Source organism: Brachycentrus maculatus, unplaced genomic scaffold, assembly GCF_059751285.1.
Source record: "Brachycentrus maculatus isolate JH-2025_06_01 unplaced genomic scaffold, ASM5975128v1 h1tg000089l, whole genome shotgun sequence".
NCBI classification, from domain to species: Eukaryota; Metazoa; Arthropoda; class Insecta; order Trichoptera; family Brachycentridae; genus Brachycentrus; species Brachycentrus maculatus.
This window is the reverse complement of record NW_028280843.1, coordinates 734,654-755,241: the sequence shown is the minus strand read 5'-3', so window position 1 is coordinate 755,241 and position 20,588 is coordinate 734,654. Positions and strand designations below refer to the sequence as shown.

The following is a 20,588-nucleotide window of genomic DNA, read 5'->3' as shown; positions in this document are numbered from 1 at the left end:
CCTTTTGCAGATCATAAGAATTTGCCTGAAGAGACATAAAATTGCTCACGAGTAAATAATATATTTTATTCCTTCTTTTTTCAAAGGGTAGAACAATAGTACTTACATTTAATCAAAATTCCAATGCTGCAGAAAATTTTGATTATTATTTTTCTAATGCAATATGTGTACAACAGTATTTTCTAACCAACCCAAAACAAACTAAAAAGGTTGTAATATTTTTTGCTTTTAAAAGCTGTTTTTTGCACAAAACATAAAAAAAAATCAATAATACTTTTGGAGATTTTCTTTTGATAGGGAGGCACCAGACTGAAAATGTTTTGGAACTTGTGAATTAAAGCATATTTTTCATTTCAGCTTTTTTGGCTATCATGGACGTAAATATGATCACCGTGGATTGGTCCGTTGGTTCCAAAGTGGATTACCTGGACGCTTGTACTAATGTCATCGCAGCAGGTCCCAGTGTTGCTGGTTTCGTGGATTGGATCAATACCCAAGGAGTAAGCTTCGCCAATATTCATCTGATCGGTCACAGCCTCGGAGGACATCTCGTCGGCGTTACTGGGAGATCTTGCCAACGTGGAAAAGTTGAATACATTACCTGTAAGGAAAAAATATTTTATTTCCTAAAATATGTATTTTTGAATTTTTTACAAAAATCAGTACATGTGGTTCATTCGGATAGAAATTCTTAGAAATGCACAACATCGACTTGGACCAGCATTGCTAAATTTATAAAAAAAATACAAAAATCATGACGTCATTCATGACGGAATGATATTATTGATGAACTATTTTCACAATAAGGCTAGCCCTTAGAAATTTTTGACTTTTGACCATTTGAAATAATTTTTTTATGAAATACCTAACGTCCAAGTGACTCTGAAATCTAGCTATCATGTTATGCAACACCGCTTATCATGTCCCTACTCAGGCTTTAACTTTAAAAGTTTCATAGCCTATGCCTACTCGTGAGTGGATTTACTCTTTGTGTTACTATAATTTAATTTTGTGTGGCAAAAACACAAGTTAACATCAATTAATATATTTTTATACTCTTATATGCAAAAAATCATAGACTTTATAAAAAAAGATCCACTGGGATGTATTTTAAATTATGGAGAAAGCTCTGGCGGTAGACATACGACGCAAAGTCAAGAGACTTACTATTTTTGTTTATATATTCATATTATTTTTGACATCTCATCAAAGATGAAGAAGAATATGGAAGTCTGAGCATTTACGGGGCTGACGACCGTCATAGGCTGGTTTAAGTGATCACTTTACACACGTGTAATATTCACCAATTCTACCCATTATTGACAACCACACGACTCAAATTCTTAGAAATTCTTTATATATGAACCAATTTAGAAACCTTGTTCTTCTTAGACTTCCATATTCTTCTTCATCTTTGATGAATGTCAAAAATAATATGAAAATGACTCCTGTAATTGGAGATAATCCAGATTCCGTGAACAAGTATTTGGACACACTCAAAATGTTTTTATGTATTCATATTTTATATTTTTCTCTTCCTCATTTTAGCTTTGGATCCAGCTTTCCCCAACTGGACGGCAACGTCCGAAAGAGTTAGGAAAACCGATGGCAAATACGTTGAGGTTATTCATAGCTGTGTTGGTGTCCTCGGGTTGATTGACGCAGTGGGCCACAATGACTTCTACCCTAATTCAGGAACCCCCCCAATGCCGGGATGCGGTACTGACATGTTTTGTTCCCACGAAAGATCCAGAGAGTACTTTGCTAATTCCTTGGAAAATCAATATTTTGTTGGGAAAGAGTGCAAATCTGTGATCGAGGCGACCGGTGGAGTAGCGAAATGTACGGGAACTAGGACGTTGTATATGGGAGGATCAAAAATAAAACCAGAGTAAGTTTATTTACATTTATTTTATTATTTTTAAAAAGAAAGACTTTGCGATATTTTTTTAATTTTCTTAGATAGTCAAAAATACGTTTATTATTGAATGGGAAAATAAATATTCTTTTAAACATAGTTTTGGCATTCAAATAATAATAATAATAAATATTTATTCCAGCTTGACTAAGTGGTGGGTGCAATACTTAGTCAGCCATATGTGTTTTACAACATTTTTTTTATAAAATAAAATTAAAACATAATATTATAATAAAACCCTTATCCGCACCCCAATGGTGCATAGGGCACTGCATCATATAAACGCAGTGTTATCTTGATGGTTTACACATGAAGGAAAGGTGATCAGCCCTCCGCTTCAGGTACCAGTCCAGGGTAATATTGAATAAATATGACAGTGAAAAAATCACTTATATTTATTTTACCCCCCTTGGGTATCGAACCCGGGACCTCCATAACGTTAGCCGAGCGTGCTAACCATTACACTACGGAGGCGGAAAATTAAAACAATAAACATCAAACAAATAAAAATAAAAATAATGAAAAGAAACGGCGAAAGAAAAAAAAAGAAAATTTGAAGAGATGTAGATAAGGATTAGCTTTATTAGTTAATCACTAAACACTTTCGAGTACTCTCATACATTATTTTTTTTTTAATAACACTTATTCTTAAACTAAAATAAATATTTTTATTTTTTTCAGAATGGGAATATTCGCCTTCAATACCAATGCAAATAAACCATACTACCAGACTCTTTAAAAAAATATATAATTTTTGTCATTAATTAATAGATCATCGGTAAGAAAGAAATATAAATTAATATTTTTGTGAATGAAAACAGTATTTTATTTTGAGTCTTCAACCCGCATCCACCGACTGCAGGGTGAAGGTTTCCTTCACTGCCTGTTACTCCTTACCTTCCTCGATCACTCCTTTCCTGCAATTTTGGCTATGTCATCTGTCCATCTCGCTGGTTGACGGTCCAGTTCTTGTTCGCCACTCTATTTAATTTTTGTTCCTCCATCCCATTTTGTATTATTCATAAAAAAATAAATATTTTTTTGTAATGTCAATGAACTATTTTTTGACATATCAAAGATGAAGAAGAATATGGAAGTCTGGGCGTTTACGGGGCTGACGACCATCATAGGCTGATTTAAGTGATCACTTTACACACGTGTAACATTCACCAATTCTACCCATTAATGACAACCACACATCTCAAATTCTTCGAAGTTCTATATACAATATATGAACCAATTTAGAAACTTTGTTCTTGAATCACTAGAACTCCACTTGAAATTTCTATTGGTGAGATGTAAAGAAGCTTTTTACTAAGCAGAAACTCTTATAATAACTCCTGTAATTAGAGATAATCCAGATTTTGTGAACAAGTATTTGGACACACTCAAAATTTTGTATTCAATGAACTATATTAAAATTGTAATAAATACAAAAAAAGTCTGTAAATCAAGTTTATGGAATCATTATTAATAGTATGGTCCCAAAAACATATGTGAATTAACTATCATGTATTCATACAAAGTGTTGAGATACGTATGTTAATGACGTCTAAAATGTATCTAAAATCTGTTTAAATACATCTATCTTTTGTATCAAAAGCTTATATAATACATATTTATCAAAAACAATAAGATCAATAAAACAAAGGAATGATAGATAAGGCAATCACTACGTGATACAAAGACGCGTATTTCACGACATAACTGTGTGATTTTTAAAGTCTTCATTTATTTTAAATGACGATTCTGTTGTATGAATTTTGTGTTAAAATAATTTCGTCACTGATCACTACCGCATTAAGATATAACAATTTACTGATTAAACATATCGCTCACTCCTTTCAAGAACGTCATAAATCAAAAATCGTCAATTTTCAGTTGTGCATGTTTTCGGAATGCCCAAAAAATGTACTATATCCCAGCAAAAGAGGCATATTTTTAACTTAATATTTACCCGCTACAGGGCAGAAAGTGTTGTTTTTGTATTTTGAAAAAAAGGTATTGTTTAATTATTTTTTAAAATATACTTGATATTTTTCAAATGGAGAAAAAACCTTCCGGTTTTACTTAAAAAGATGTGTTGCAAAGTAAAAAGTTCAATAAGTGGCTTGATATTTATTTTTAATACATTGTATTATATTTTTAAACTTTAAAAACGTTCTCCTGAAAAATCAAGTATTTTGATTTATGACGTTCTTGAAAGGAGTGAGCGATATACACGTTGGTACTTATCGATAAAACACATTGTTTCTAGTAAGAGATGAATATAATCAGCAGGATGTCCATCATTTATCTAAATAATCAGTCATCCGTTCTTTGGTGATCCATTAAATACTGGTTGAAATTGAAATTATTTAAAAATACTTATTTATCAGTCATCAAACTAATTTAAGAGATAAATTGTTTATTTTATAATTTATCGTTATTATGATATAAACCTTGAAAAAAAAATGCCAACCTTTATTGATCATATACTTCATAAATTCATTATTTTAAATAAAAAATATGCTTTAAGGATTTTTTTAACGTAACGAGTATTCCTATTGTTTTTTTTGTTTCGGTGTCCACTGTGGAGTAAGATGTGATTCAATTCTAAATAAACCACTTGTTTATTTAAAAAAATATTTTACGACTTATTTCAGGAGCTAAAAATACTTTATCTATGGATCTGAGTATAAACTCTTATAGTTTATATTTAAACCCGTAGATGGAAGCATCTATAGCTTCCAAAACGGGTCGTAACAATATAATACTCAAGTGTTAAAACACTATTGTTGTATTTATAATTTGTACTTCACACAAAGTGTCTACTTTACCACTTATTTATATAATATTTAATGATATTTTATTATAATATTATTAGAGTCGTACATTTTTAAACATGCGCTGAAGCAAAATATTAGAGAATGTTTTACTAACAAAGCTTGCTGACTTTCACCGTCTTATTTGTATAATAAATATATGTACATAAATACCATTAACAGTCATCAATCGAGTAAAAAAAACCTTTGATAAATTGTGAAAACAAAATATACAGATTCTTGGCGTTTAAAGGGTTGACAGACAAGATGAGGAACCTCGTTGATATCTAATCAAGATTAATTTTACGTAATCAAATATATTGTATAAAAGAAATGCCTTTGGGAAGCTACATTATAATTTATTAAAATGAAAGACTTCCTAATTTTGTGTGGAATACTGTGTGCGGTATCAGCCGGTAAGACTAGTTTTTAACTGTCAAAAAAAATACTCCAAGTATCTAAGTGTCCATGTTATTCCCTCTAAAATATAACGTAATCGAACCCACGAACTTAATTTTTTCTTTAAAAATTAAAAAAAATTTGACTGGGAGTTTATGTAATATGTAGTATCTGAACTTTTGTCTCTTAACAAGCGAGCAATTACTTGTTATTTTAAAAAATGTACTTAATAAATAAATATTCATTATTTTTAATAATTTTATAGGTAGCTCGTTGGCACTACACGTTTATGAATACGGTGACAGATATGTGTGGATACCAGATGGAAATGGAGTCATGCATCATGTGGATTTGTTAGACGATTCTCCTCCAACTTCTAGATTCGACCCTGAAGAAGAAATAATATATTTTCTTTATACGAGGTGAGTTATAAATAATCGAGGTAACTTTTGTATCCAGCAACGTACAACTCTGCTGCAATAATTGTTTAATGTTTGGCATATCAAAATCACAAACAACAAAAATAATGCATCTTTTCTCTGAATCTTTAATAATTATTTTTTTAAATAAAAATATTATCGATATAAATGTTAATAGAATTTTCATATTCTTCAAAAAAGCTAAATAACAATAATTCATTTTTATTTATTCTAGCTCTATCTATTTCAGAAATTATTTTTCCCATCTAATTTATTGTATGTTTTATTTCATTGTTTATTATTTATTAGAAAAGAAAAATTATTTATAAAAACAATAACAATAATACCTAATAACCAATTAATACAATTAGACGGTAGTAAAAATTCAGCATTGTAGAATAAAATCTGGAGCATATAAATTTTCAGAAGAAGATTTAAAAATAAAGGAATGTATCGAAATGAAGCAATATTTAAAGAATGTAATGGAGAGAATCACAGCAATGTTGAGGAACTCGGGATTGCATACTCGCTATCAATACCCGTAGGTACTAACATTTCTGGTTAGAAAAATTATAATTTTTGGCTTTCATCTCTTATACCTACCATTATTAATTGAGTAAAAACATATTTTTAGAGACAATCCATATGAAGGTCAGGTTATTAAGAAAGGAGAATTGGAAAGTTTAGAAAATTCAAATTTTGATTTTAATAAACCTGTGAAATTCACAATACATGGCTGGACGGAAGACTTGAATTCTGGAACAAATACGTTGATTACTGAAGGTAAATACGTACTTCTTAAAAAATAGCTAGCCATCACACCGTTTCCTCGTAGGCGTAGAACGCCACACTAAATCAAATATAGTAAAATCTTGATATAACGTACCTCTGTTTAACGAACTTCGGATATAACATTCAAATTAATGACTATTCGTCAAATAACGAAGTTTTACTTTATTATACGCATTTTCGTAATTTAAGAGAGTTGATTTTGAATAAAAAAACAGCTAACTTGAAGTGCAAATAAAACTTCATTCCTTTTTTAAAGCAAGCGCGGCGATACCAAACAGCAACGTCACTTCACGACGAGTGTCCGAAGACAATAAATATAATATTGTTAGTGTTTTATTTTATTTAATTATTTCTTAATAAAATGATTATATTTTCAAAAAAAGCTGATTTAATCCTTTTTTTAGAACAGACTTTTAGCCTTAACGGACACCTCCCCCTCCTAAATTAGTCCGTTATATCTTGGTTTTACTGTACATACTTTTTTTGTCAGTACCTCTAAATTTCTTTTATTTTATAAACAGGCGCCTTGGTGTTGTTGGGTATACGCTCGACTGCAAATTTTATGTCGCGGGCTCGATTCCCATCTATAGCAAAATAAAATCAAGAAATATTTATTTTCAATTGATCTGGGTATTCGTGATGTATTTTTCACATTTATATTCCCTATTCTTACTATCCTACCTGCAGAAAAGCCTCTAGAAGAGTAAATAGATCAAAAATAATTTTCAAACCTTATGTATTAATTTTATATATGCAACAATTTTTTATTGCTGCAGCATTTTTAAAGGCCGAGGATGTAAATATGATAACGGTGGATTGGTCAGTCGGATCCAAAGTTGGATACCTGGAGGCCGTCCAGAACGTTATCCTGGCAGGATCCAGTGTTGGAGGCTTCGTGGATTGGCTCAATACGGTGGGGATTGCGTTCAGAGATATCCATCTGATCGGACACAGCCTCGGAGGGCAGTTGGTTGGAATCGCAGCTAGGTCGTGTACTCGCGGCCAGGTTGAGTATGTTACATGTAAGAAAAACAGAAATTTTGCATTTAAATCATAAAATATTACAAAAAAAAACATATTTACATTCTTGACTTCTTAATTTATTTTATGTATTTAATAAAAAAAACATTACAACCTATTTTAAGTTATCCTTTATTTACACATTTTATCATCTCTACGTATGTAGATGAAGAAAAATATAGAAGTTTGGATATTTACATGTTATCAGCTAGTTTCAATGATAATTTTTTACATATGTAACATTTACTTTAATCCACCTTCGTAGTGTGTGTGTCAGTACTATCGTACTGGAGGTCCCGGGTTCGATTCCTATGGGGGGTCAAATAGATAGGTAATTTTTCACTCGAACATTTATTAAATTTTACCGTGCACTGGCCCTTGAAGCAGAGACTAGATCACTTTTCCATCATGTATATATGTTTTGATTCATACGTAGCTGATAATGTGCAAATTCGAGGCAGGATCTCGTATGGTTGATTTTAGTTAGTTTTTTTGGAGATCCTTTAAAATTATTTTTTATGTTCATTTTGAGTATGTCCAAATATTTGTTCGCAAATATGGATTATATCCAATTATAGAAGTTATTTTTCATGTTATTTTTTGACATCTCAACATAGATGAAGAAAAATATGGAAGTTTGGGCATTTACGGAAAAAAAGTCGTAAGCCCCGTAAATGCCCAGACTTCCATATTCGTCTTTAATTATGTTGAGATGTCATAAAATATTTTTTTTATTATTATTTAAATTCCAGCTTTAGATCCTGCTCATCCAGCATGGCATTCAAACAGTCCGAGAATCAGGAAGACCGATGCCAAATACGTGGAGGTCATCCACACTAGTGCCGGTCTCATGGGGATGGTGGACCCGGTCGGCCATAATGACTTCTACCCAAACACGGGGAAACATCCAATGCCGGGATGCGATTCAGTGCTGCTGTGTTCCCACGAAAGGTCGAGGGAGTACTTCGCCAGTTCTCTCGAAAACGAGAACTTCCTCGGCAAACAGTGCGATACTAAAGAAGATGCCATTGAAGGAGTGGAGAGCTGCACAGGAGAAGAGCAACTTTATCTTGGTGGATCTAAAATTAAACCAGAGTAAGTCCACAACTCTAATTTCACTTCAAATTTTGTCATTTTTTTTTAGATGGAGCAGAATATGGAAGTCTTAGTATTTGTAGTCCGCATCCGTAGTGCAATAGTCGGCACGCTCGGCTGCCGTACCTACTATAGATCCCGGATTCAATTCTCGGGTGGGATCAAATAAATTTAAAATACATGATTTATTCAGTATAATATTTATTCAATATGGACCAATGGACTGGTACCAAAAGCGGAGGACTGATCACCTTTCCTTAATTTGTTAACGATCAAGAAAGATCACACTGCGTTTATATAATGCAGTGGCTTACGCACCATTGGGTGCGGATAACGGTTTTTAGTGATTTGAATTATTTACAGGGGCTACAAACGTTCTTGGGTTAGTTTCACTGATCACTTTATACTCGTGTAACATTCACAATTATAACCATGATTCACAACCACGCTACTCAATTCTTGTAACTCTTAAATACAGTATATCGCTTCATGTTCGCAATAGTATCTATGGCTGATTTAAGTAAGTTTTTTTTACTGAGCAGAGACCCTTTAAAATGTATGTTAGATCCTTACCTTACTTAGATGTTGTGAATAAAATAACAGGTGACATAATTAACGTCATAAATATTTAATTTTATGTCTCTTAATATGTACAATAATTCTGTAAAGGTAAAAAAAAGCTTACTCAAATCTATATGAAAATAAACTATATCAGTATGGAACCTTGCCCATTAGCGTTGGAGACTTCCAGATGTTTTTAAAAAATAAAACTGATATGGGTAATTAATGAACACAATTTCATATTTTATAATATTTACAACTGCTAATAAAAACACATGACAATAAATATTAATTAAATTAAAATTCCAATAAGAACAATATTATACAATATTTTAATTTTTTTGTTTCAGAATGGGAATATTCGCTTTGAATACTAGTGCTGAATGGCCATACTTCTTGGAATGAGAATTATGAATTAAATATTATCGATTTGATTGGTTTTAATAAGGAAAATGCAGTATGATCTTTTTCATCGGGGTTTAAATGCATTTGAATATATTTCATGAGAAAATGTTTTATGGTAATGATATTGGGAAAAAATGCACTGCATCCTTCAAATTTTGTTGTCAGAGAAGCTAATACCTTATAATGTTATAAGGAAATATTTATGTATTTAATATTAATTTTAATTAAACTAAACTTGATTTACTAAACTGTATCAAACAACGTCTTCTGTCAAATAGACTGTATTGCGTAATACTCAAATTTACAATTAGTTGATAATAAAAATTAAAAAAAACTTAATTATTTTTTATTCATTTTTTTTCACCCCCACATTCATTCGCATTTTATTGATGAAAACTGATTTGATTCATTTCACTATATAATTTAACAAACCAAAGTTATACATAATACACTGTCGTAAATGTCTGTTATACCTACATACAGGTCACAAAGAATTATTGAATATCAAGCAAAATGCTCAAAAATCGACATCTTCCACTTAACTTCAACTTTCGATTTGTTCCTGCAAAAGTAATGGAACTTTGGTAAAAATATATACTGTTACACGTTTTGATAAAAATGTCTTGAAAGCTTTTTTGATTATTTATCCTTGGTAATATGGTTTATCCTTATTAGTTTGAAGATAAAAAATCCCCACTCTGAAAAAGCAATGATAACAATTAAATACAATACAACATACATTTGCAATAATATGTTAACGAATCAAACAGAAAAAAAATAACGATTATAACATATAACAATTAAAAATCAAGAGTATATATGTTCTAAGCATCAATTGTTTCCGAGAGTGTAATTCAATCCAATATTTTGTTGGCAAGAAGTATAAACGATGGCACAGTATATCTAGATGAAATAACTAAATCATTAACCAAACAAAAAAATCAGTAAAACGTTATTCCATCGAATAAAAAACTTACGCGGGTTTCGCTGTAGATCCGCCCATATAAAGAGTGCTCAAATTGGAACAAACACCATCGGAGATTTCCTGAAAGTCCTTGCACTGCATCGCTTTGAACTTAGTATGATCGATAGAATCGCCAAAGTATTGCCAGGCTTTGGCGTGATGGCAAGCAATGTCAATAGTGGAGCATCCTGGTTGACTCACTCCTCCATTGGGATAGAAATCATTATGACCGACAGGGTCATTAAGTCCTGATATTCCTCCATGCGTATGGATAATTTCCACATAGGCACCGTCTGATGGTCGGATTCTTTGAGTATTGTTTCCCCACAAAGGAAAAGCCGGATCCAATCCTGGACAAGCAATATTATTTTAAGACATCTCAACATAGATTAAAAAGATTATGGAATCTGGGCATTGGCTGGTTTAAGTGATCACTTTACACACGTGTAACATTCACCAATTCTACCCATGATTGATAACTACACTACTCAAATTCTTAAGAGTTCACTAATGCATCTGGTGGTGAGACAAAGAAGTTTTTTTATCGAGCAGATACTCTTATATTTGTATGTGAGGTCCGAACCCTGGATTATAATCGCATACGTGAAAAACGACAATAAACATATTTTTCATTTTATTATTTTAGCTCATAATTTGACCAGATAATTTAGACACACTCAAAATGTTGTTTCTGGACACACAACATTTCATAAAAATATTTTCTTTATCATCTTCATTTATAAAGACGCGTGAGATAGCATGATACCATCGTATTAATTATGTATTGGAGAAGATTAGTTCTGCAATAGCTTTCTTTGAATCAAACTTTTTTTTTAAAGAAAATGTTCAGTTTACGTACCTGTTATATAAGCCACTTTTCCCTTGGTCACTGATCTGCCCATTCTGCCCACCACATGAGCTCCGAGACTATGTCCGACGAGATGAACATTGCTGAGAGTTACTCCTTCACCAAGTAGCCAATCTATGACCTTGCCTAAATATTCACCAGTGGGTGCAACATTTGTAACAGACACGGTATACGACCCACTGGAACCTTTACTCCAGTCGACTACTATCACATTAACGTCCAAAACGTCGAGGAAAGCTGAAAAACGGAATATGCAATTAAATTAAATAAGTTTGAATATGAAAATCATATTATTATAACAATATGGATCCCTCTTAAAAACAGGCCACAAGGCCTAAACCAAGCAGAAAAAGAAGAAGAAGAAGAAGAAGAAGAAGATATTATTATTATTTCGAGAAAGACAAATATACGCTGGGAATATTGAATTATAAGAAAAAAGTATATCTGTCTCCTTAGAGTAATGGTCAGCACGCTCGGCTACCGTTCTAGAGGTCCCGGGTTCGATACACCGGGGGAGTCAAATGGATACAAGTGATTTTATTCACACTAATATTCATTCAATATTACCCTGGACTGGTACCAGAAGCGGAGGGCTAATCACCTTTTTGTGTAAACGATCAAGATAACACTGCATTTATATGATGCAGTTACCTATTCACCGTTGGGTTGCGGATAAGAGTTTGAACAGAATTGAAGTATTGAGTAAAATAACGGCACATATCCATCTAAAACCCATCTCATTACTTTTCTTGAAACACTTATAGATATTATATAAATTATTGAAACATTTTCAATCCCACAATCACACTCATTTTCATTATTAGGATGTATTTTTTTATGAATAATAATATAAACTAAGAGTAATTTTAATATAAAAAGAGGTAAGAAATAGTAGCATTGGTAAGAGTGGGATAGCCTAGGGTTATATTTTTAAATAAAACTCCAATGAAAATTCAACAGATGTCACTATAAATCTTAAATGTCGCAATATGTGTAAAAAGCAAAAAAATACAGTCTACCGCTACAATGATACAATTTTTAGCAATTGTGATTACAGTCTCCTGCAAATGACGATTGGCAGACTGAGGACTGAAAAACTCGCCTTCCGCATGAAATGCGGAAGAAAAGCGGCATATTTTAACTTAATATTCACCCGCTTCGTGGCAGAAAGTGTTTTTTTTTGCATTTTGAAGAAAAGGTATTGTTAAATTATTTTTTAAATATACTAAATATTTTTCAAATAGCGAGAAAACATTCAGGTTTTTCCTAAAAAAAACTGTTGCATAGTAAAAAATTCAATAAGTGGCTGGATATTTATTTGTAACATAACACATACTTATTATATTATATTTTAAAATTTTTAAAACGCTCTCCTGAAAAAGAGGTTGTATTTTATTTATGACATTGTTGAAAGGAGTAAGCGATATGCCTTCTAATGTGTGTTTGGAAATTCTGGTTACTTCACAACGAATTTCTTAAATTTTTAGATGCATGATAAAAAAAAAACATTACCATCTCTTAGCTCCTTGGCGTAAACACCATTACCGTCATCTGTCCAACCATGAACAATTAATTTTACCGGCTTCGATTTGTCGAAGTTCGAAGACTGAAGAGAATTGCTGTCACCATAAATTATGATATTCGGATTTTGAAGGTTCTTTCTAGAACACAACAAAATAAAATCTTAAATCGTAAATAAAAACACTAATTTTACTCAAGTGGTAAAAGACAAGTGTTTTAATTTACAATTTAATCATGTCTTATCAATAAGAAACAATAAATAAAAGTAAAATCTTAATGAAAGACAAGAAATCGTTTAGTTACATACATGCATATTAAATGTGAAAAACGTTAATTTTTTCAAATTTTTTTTTGTACAAAGTGAAAAAATATCTTTGTTCCGAAAAAAATTGTGTACAATTATATTATACAGCACTGGACATTTTTACATTATGAATACTGATATATAATTCTAAGATTTTTGTACATACATGTTATTAAAATAACATTTTGAGTGTGTCCAAATACTTGTTCACAAAATCTGGATTATCTCCAATTACAGGAGTTATTTTCATATTATTTTTTGACATCTTATCAAAGATGAAGAAGAATGTGGAAGTCTGGGCATTTACGGGGCTGACGACTGTCATAGGCTGGTTTAAGTGATCACTTTACACACGTGTAACATTCACCAATGTTGCACGTGTGTAAAGTGATCACTTAAACCAGCCTATGACGGTCGTCAGCCCCGTAAATGCCCAGACTTCCATATTCTTCTGCATCTTTGATGAGATGTCAAAAAATAATATTATTAAAATAAAATAAAACAAAATAAAAAACAAAAATAATAATAATTTACTAAGATAGTCATAAAACTGTTTGAAAATTTGAAATTCTAGGTATTTATAAAGCTCAAAGCCTATCTTCAATGGTTTAAATAATATTCTTATACTATGTGTATTCACCATTTAACTGATGATTGGTATACATTACTCAAATTACAAAGAGTTATAACATATATGTTATGTTCGAGAAACAACGAACAACTCTGTTTTGAAATAAACTTCATAGAGGTTCTAAGGTTGAAATAAGTAAGTTAGGAAAAACCTTCATTTAGACATGTTAGATTATGTTTCTTATTATTTAACATATCGCTCATTTGGTGCAACAATGGCGTAATTACACTTTTAAAATATTATAGGAGATGCTATTGAGACGTGGCAATATAAATGGCACCATTTTACTCAATTCTACAAAGACAATCGCGCCATCTCGCAGCATTTCACCACAAAATCAATTCTGTCGACGTTTTTCCCGATGTAAATAGTCTTTTCGCAAATTTTGACAAAATGACTTGTTTTTTTTTGTTTAAGTGTTATTATGTCATTTTTGCACCAAATGAGCGATATGTACAAGGAAAGGCCTTAAAATGTCATTTTCAATTATATTCAGGAAGCTTTAAAAATATGTGTGGTGTTGTGGTCCCGTGGTTAGTGTCTCGGACTCTTAAGCCTGAGTTTCTCGGTTTGAACCCACTCTACCACAATTTGATACCTATTTCTAATGATGAAAAGCTTTCGACTGCGTGAAGTGGGAACATCTGTGGAAAGTACTCATGGAGATGGGAGTCCCATCCCATTTGATAAAACTCATCCATGGACTTTATGCCCAAAGTAAGGCAATCGTAAGAATCAATGGCATAAACACTGCAAGCTTCCCCACTGAGAAAGGTGTAAGACAGGGATGCATACTCTCCCCTGACCTGTTTAACATCTATGGGGAATACATCATGCGCAGGGCTCTCTACGAATGGAATGGAGGAGTGTCCATTGGTGGCGTAAAGCTGTCCAATATACGATATGCGGACGACACAACACTTCTGGCCAAAGACCCAAAAGAGATGGTAGATCTCCTTAAACGAGTAGAGATTGAGAGCAAGGCACTGGGACTAGAGATTAACCAAAGCAAGACCAAGATCATGATCATAGATCGATCTAAGAAGTTTGGTGATCTCGGGAACTCACTGGAAGGTTTAGAGATAATAAACGAGTTCCAGTTCCTTGGATCTCAAATCAGCAATGAAGGAACTTGTGAAGGAGAGATTAGACGTCGTATCGCCATCGCCAAAAGTGTCATGTCTAAGCTAGACAAAATTTGGAAAGACCGGGGTGTGAGTAACAACACCAAGATGAAGCTTGTCAGGAGCTTGGTCCACTCCATTTTTCTCTATGCTGCTGAAACATGGACTATAAAAGCAGCAGAAAGGAGAAAAATTGATGCCTTCGAAATGTGGTGTTGGAGGCGCATGCTCCGAATTCCATGGACAGCTAGACGCACCAATGAGTCCATTCGCCAGGAACTACGCTTGGATGGCTTGTCTCTGGCCAATATCTGTACCCGACGGATTCTCCAGTTCTTTGGACACGTTGCGCGTGGCAACGAGGATAGCCTGGAACGCCTAGTTGTGATCGGTAGCCTGGAGGGAAAGAGAGGGAGAGGAAGATCCCCCACACGATGGACCGATCAAATTAAGGCAGCAGCAGGCACCTCAGTGGTTGGAGCGCTACGTGCAGCGCAGTCAAGGGATAACTGGAGAAGAGTCATTGCTTCTGCAAGGGTCACAACCCTCAGCAATGAGGATTAAGACGGAGAAGAATCTAATGATGAGCTGCTTAGGCTCACAGAAATAGTATGAAATAGAAATATTTGTGTAAATAATAAAAACACTAATATTTCTCTTTTTTTTTAAATAAATATATAATAATAATAATTCTACTCACTTGGTGTATAAATTCAAAATAATGTCATCTTCTGGTTTGTATCGCGACTCTTCATCTGTTTTTAAAACATCAACGAGATGTAATTCACCCTTACCATCAGGGAAAAAGAAAAAGCGTTGACCTTCCCTGTACTCAAATAAGGATTTTCCATAAGTTTTCCCTTAAAGAAAAGTTTGAATGTTTAAAAACACATTATAAAGTATTTTCAATATTGAATTGTATTTTAGTGGTTTTAAGCGAAAATGCTTTTTTTTGTTATCTTGTAGATGACACTAAAATAAAATAAGTAAACCTGTATTCATACAAAAATATTCGTCTTTAATTCGATTTTGCATGATTTTTTTTACTTTTGTGAGTGATTGGTTCAGATGATTTAAAAAAATATATTTGTACCTAGATACGCGTTGTTGTGTCTCAGTTTAGTTAAATAGAACATAAAGAAAATGTAAATAATATATCTCACATGTCTTATTTAACAACGCTTGTGAAATAAGACAGTGAAAATATTAAAAATCTCTTGTAATCGATAACAACAAACATGCTAAGGTACCCCATCATTAAAGATCAATCTGTCCGTCATGAGCATTTTTGCCACATGTGTACTTTCAACAAATGGCACTGCCATTGCCATAATCTTAAAAAAGCGTTAAAACTGTCACAAGTTCATTAAAACAGAGACATGTTTGAATGCACAATGTTAAAGCAATCGGTGAATTACTTTAAACTTATTTACTTTACTTTAAAAACTTTAAGAATCTATACAAACAAATATTAACATTCTTATTATATATTCTGTACATTTAAAGACAATTTTTTGCCGAGTTATATAAATAATATATTTTGCCGAGTTATATAAGATAATAAAAATAAAGCAAAAATAAAATATTGGTAAGTATTATTATTATTTATTGTATATATTTATTTATAACACTAAGAAGTTTTTGAAGATTTATTTATAATTTTAAATTGTTTTACTAACCATTTGCCAAGCCAAGAAGCAGAATCAAACCAAATGATAACACGTTAACTCTCATTTTGATTTATTTCATGCTGAACTAAACAACAACAGAACATGAAAAGATTCTCTCTTGTTCATTATACAAAATACGATCAGTTTTATCTCTTTTGTGCATCACGAGATATTCAAGTGGTTTTATCAGACCAATTGAAAGATATGCTTAAAACATACCTTTAACTTAAATTCAAATGAGCTATTGAATTTGTGGATAAATAAATAAAAGAATTAGTATTATTACTCCCTCTTTTATCTTCAAAATAGTAATCAATCATCGAACTTTACTTTTTATTTGATCACGTACATACCTACTGCTTATCAATTTAAGCATTTTACATTCATTGACGTATAAATTTATGTAAAATTATCACAAACCTAAGATTAAAGCACAAATTTGAAAAATTGGACAGATACTTGAAAAAAAACAACTAGAAAATTTGATATCAAAATCTTAATAAATCACAAACATATTAATCGAGCTAGAAAAAAATAAGAGTTTTAATTTTTTTAATCAAAAAGTTTTATTTCTGAATATTTGAATGCAAACTTTTTATTTCTTCATTCTATTGCGTTCACACAATAAATCCTGGTACATATATGGAAAATATGACTCATGACCTCTATAAAAAAACAGCAAAAAATCTTGATATTATGTATATTATAATGGATCGAGCCTTAACCATAAATATATTACTTGTGTTAGGAAAAAAATTCTAACTCTTTATATGTATTGTATTTATATCTTTTATTCAATATAAATGATTTGAATACTTTATTTTAATTGCTTATTTTTACTGCCTTCACAAAATAAAGATCCTGGCACACACATATATAAAAAATATGACTCAGATATTCGAAAAAAAAAACAGCAAGAAATGTTTTTATCATCTTGAAGTGAACCTTAACCTGAAAACACTCTAGTTGGGAAAAAATTAGACTCTCGATTATTCTATTAGATTGATTTTTACGGTAGCCTATTTCTACTGCCGTTTTATTTTTATATTTGATTATATTTTAAATAACATTTAAACTTTATTAAACCTAGAAGCTTGGATTCTTTTCCTTAAGGTTTAAAATAAAGTTTTTTTTTTTAATATTCCTCGTGTCACGGTAATACATATTTTTGATGCTTATATTGACCACATCATTTGGAGCATTTGTAAAATCACAGCATTCTATTTATCCTCATAAAAGAAAAAATGGGCATTTGACACCTTCGCCTACATGATTAAGGGAAAATTACATAACTAAAACAAGTTTTTCATAAAAGTTTAGGATTTATTTTATTTATTATTTGACATTTTTAACATTTTATTAACATAACTTTCAAGCTCTTGCGTTGTTTTGAAGGCACAGATTTTGTTTTAATACACCTTTTATTAATATTTTAAAATATGTAATCTTAAAGTATTTACGACTGAATTATTCTCTGGTACATACATAACAAATAAAATGTATTCATTTGGTGTGTGTGTTTTACCTACTCTCAAATTCTTATGTAATATAAATTCCACTTCTTTTCAATTAATATAATTGAAAATACAGTAAGTTTTACTTATTAAAATAATCTTAACATATGGGTCATTTATTAATATTGATAATTATGAATTATGTTGAAAGATATTTATCTACATCAAACATTCATTCTATGTAACGTACAATCGATTTTCGGTGATTATTAATTTGCATATAAAGAATTTTAAATAATTGTTGTACTTATATCAGATAAAATATTAATATGGCGATTATCCTTTGAAATAAGGGCTTTGTCTGTTTGTCTCCAGGAAGAATATTCCTCTCCTGAAAATAAAAACACAACTTATACTGTTATTGTGAATAACTATTATATATAAAGCAATTATTAGATTTTCAAAGGATTTGACCTAACAAAATTTTCTATAATTTACGTATAACAGTAAAATCATACGTGGATTTAGCTCTTGCTGCTTCATATTATGTGAGCCCAAATTAGTGCATTTTCTTCTATTTTCTAATTGTTTATATACATATATTACTTTTTTATTTACACCTCTTGATACCAGTTAAGATTATTAAACTCTCTTAGATATTAAGATAATGGGCTTTCACTAATTGATTCGACAGACACACTGTGGTAATATAACAATTGATGTGGAATGCATCGAAACACGTGTCACAATGGATTTAGAGAAGTTTTGGTATTTGCCAAGTAAAACATTAATTGATTTTGAATTTTACCATAATTTACGTATATTAGTAGATACTTACGCGGATTTAGCGCTTGCTCCTCCCATATGAAGTGATCCCAAATTAGCGCACTTTCCGTTGTTCATCTCACTGTAACTATTGCACAGGATGGACATGTAGCCCGCGTGATCCAAAGATTCAGCGAAGTATACCCAAGATCTGGAATGAGAGCAGCCGAAGTCCAGGAGACCACATCCCGGCTGGCTAGATCCTCTATTGGGGTAGAAGTCATTGTCTCCACAGGGGTCGTTCAGACCCAACTCTCCACCGTTAGTGTGGATAACCTCTACGTATGCACCGTCAGAAGGACGAATCCTTTGTCCACCACTTGTCCAGAGAGGGGCTGCTGGATCCAACCCTAATAAGATAAGAATGATTTTATTTATGTATAACATTTACTGTAAAACTTAAAAGATATCGTCAGGTGGAGACAAAAAGGAAAGCGATACTGGAACGAGCACATAAACAGAATGTCAGAAGATAGACTTCCACGTATCGCCCTTCAAGGCAACCCTGAAGGACGCAGACCCCCAGGCAGACCTCCAAAAGGTAGAGAGACAGCTGGGAGTCAACATCCCAAGAGCGACAGGCGGAGGTAAAAACAGATCCTTAGGATCTACAAAAAGAAGAAGAAGAATTTTCTTGATTTAATGTGTCCAATTTACATGTTGTGAAGTCAACAATTATTTGACATGTACGTTATATTTCATTTATACATGATAAATAAATATAAACAAAACAAAAATATTATTTAATATAATAAAATAATATAACATTATATTTTGTAATATAATAAAAAAAATATATGTAATTTTACACTCAAATATTATAATTTTTACCCTGGAATTCAAAATAATGTTTCAATGTTTCGAAATTGGATCACACAAATAGAACTTCTGAGAATTTAAGTAGTGTGGTTGTCAATCATGGGTAGAATCGGTAAATTTTGCAAGTTTGTAAATTGATCACTTAAACCAGCCTATGACGGTCGTGAGTCCCGTAAATGCCCAGAATTCCATTTTACTCTTCATTTATGTGGAGATATAAAAAAATAATATGAAATAACTCCTATAATTGGAGATAATCCAGATTTGTGAACAAGTATTTGGACACACACAAAATGTTGAATACTAATTTTTCATTGTGTATTTTGACATGTTTGCATCAAAGTTATATTTTGTTAATGGTCTTGTCTATATCTTATCGAAATAAATGTATTTTATTTATTTTACTGTTTACAATTTATTTCAATAAGAGAGTGAAAATTCAAAAATAATATACCTGTGATGTAGGCAATCTGTCCCGCTGTTGCTGATCTCCCGGCAATGCCTACCAAATGCGCCCCCAGGCTATGACCGATGGCGTGCATCCTACTAGTAGGCACCCCTTCCCTAGCTAGCCAGTCCATCACTTTACCCAGGAACACACCGGTAGGGGCAGTATTTCCTGCAGCGATGTTATACAAACCTCCGGCACCTTTGCTCCAGTCGAATACGATTACATTAACATCCATGGCTTTCAGGAAAGCTAGAATTGCCAAAAATATGAAAATTACTTTTGTTGTAAGGAATAACCCGCAAAGCGAAATATTTTCGACGCTTGTCTGCAGGTAGGATAGTAAGGATAGGGTAGGTAAATATGAAAAATACATCACAAACACTCAGATCAATTGAAAATAAATCTTTCTTGATCCCATTTGGTACAATTGGGGGGAATCGAACCCACGACGCCAGTTTCGACGCCAATCGACTCGACAGAGTGGTGTGGCATTCTATTCTCTCTGCTCTCAAGCGGCTTGATGGTTTGTTAGTTAAATATGTAA

The 20,588-nt window shown here is 32.1% G+C and overlaps 1 protein-coding gene across 1 annotated transcript in view; it reads right to left on the bottom strand.

Annotated features, from left to right (window-relative positions):
* The window catches only part of LOC148310689 (uncharacterized), a 38,704-nt gene that overhangs the window by 8,080 nt on the left and 10,036 nt on the right, over positions 1 to 20,588 (bottom strand). The window contains exons 7-14 of the mRNA XM_088258020.1: positions 20,048 to 20,293; positions 18,788 to 19,124; positions 12,758 to 12,906; positions 11,237 to 11,482; positions 10,391 to 10,727; positions 7,177 to 7,315; positions 1,711 to 1,771; positions 392 to 601 (exon numbers count right to left, since the gene is read on the bottom strand). Of these exons, the coding sequence (XP_088114146.1) occupies positions 392 to 601; positions 1,711 to 1,771; positions 7,177 to 7,315; positions 10,391 to 10,727; positions 11,237 to 11,482; positions 12,758 to 12,906; positions 18,788 to 19,124; positions 20,048 to 20,293 (1,725 nt within the window). The remainder of the gene's footprint in view (positions 1 to 391; positions 602 to 1,710; positions 1,772 to 7,176; positions 7,316 to 10,390; positions 10,728 to 11,236; positions 11,483 to 12,757; positions 12,907 to 18,787; positions 19,125 to 20,047; positions 20,294 to 20,588) is intronic.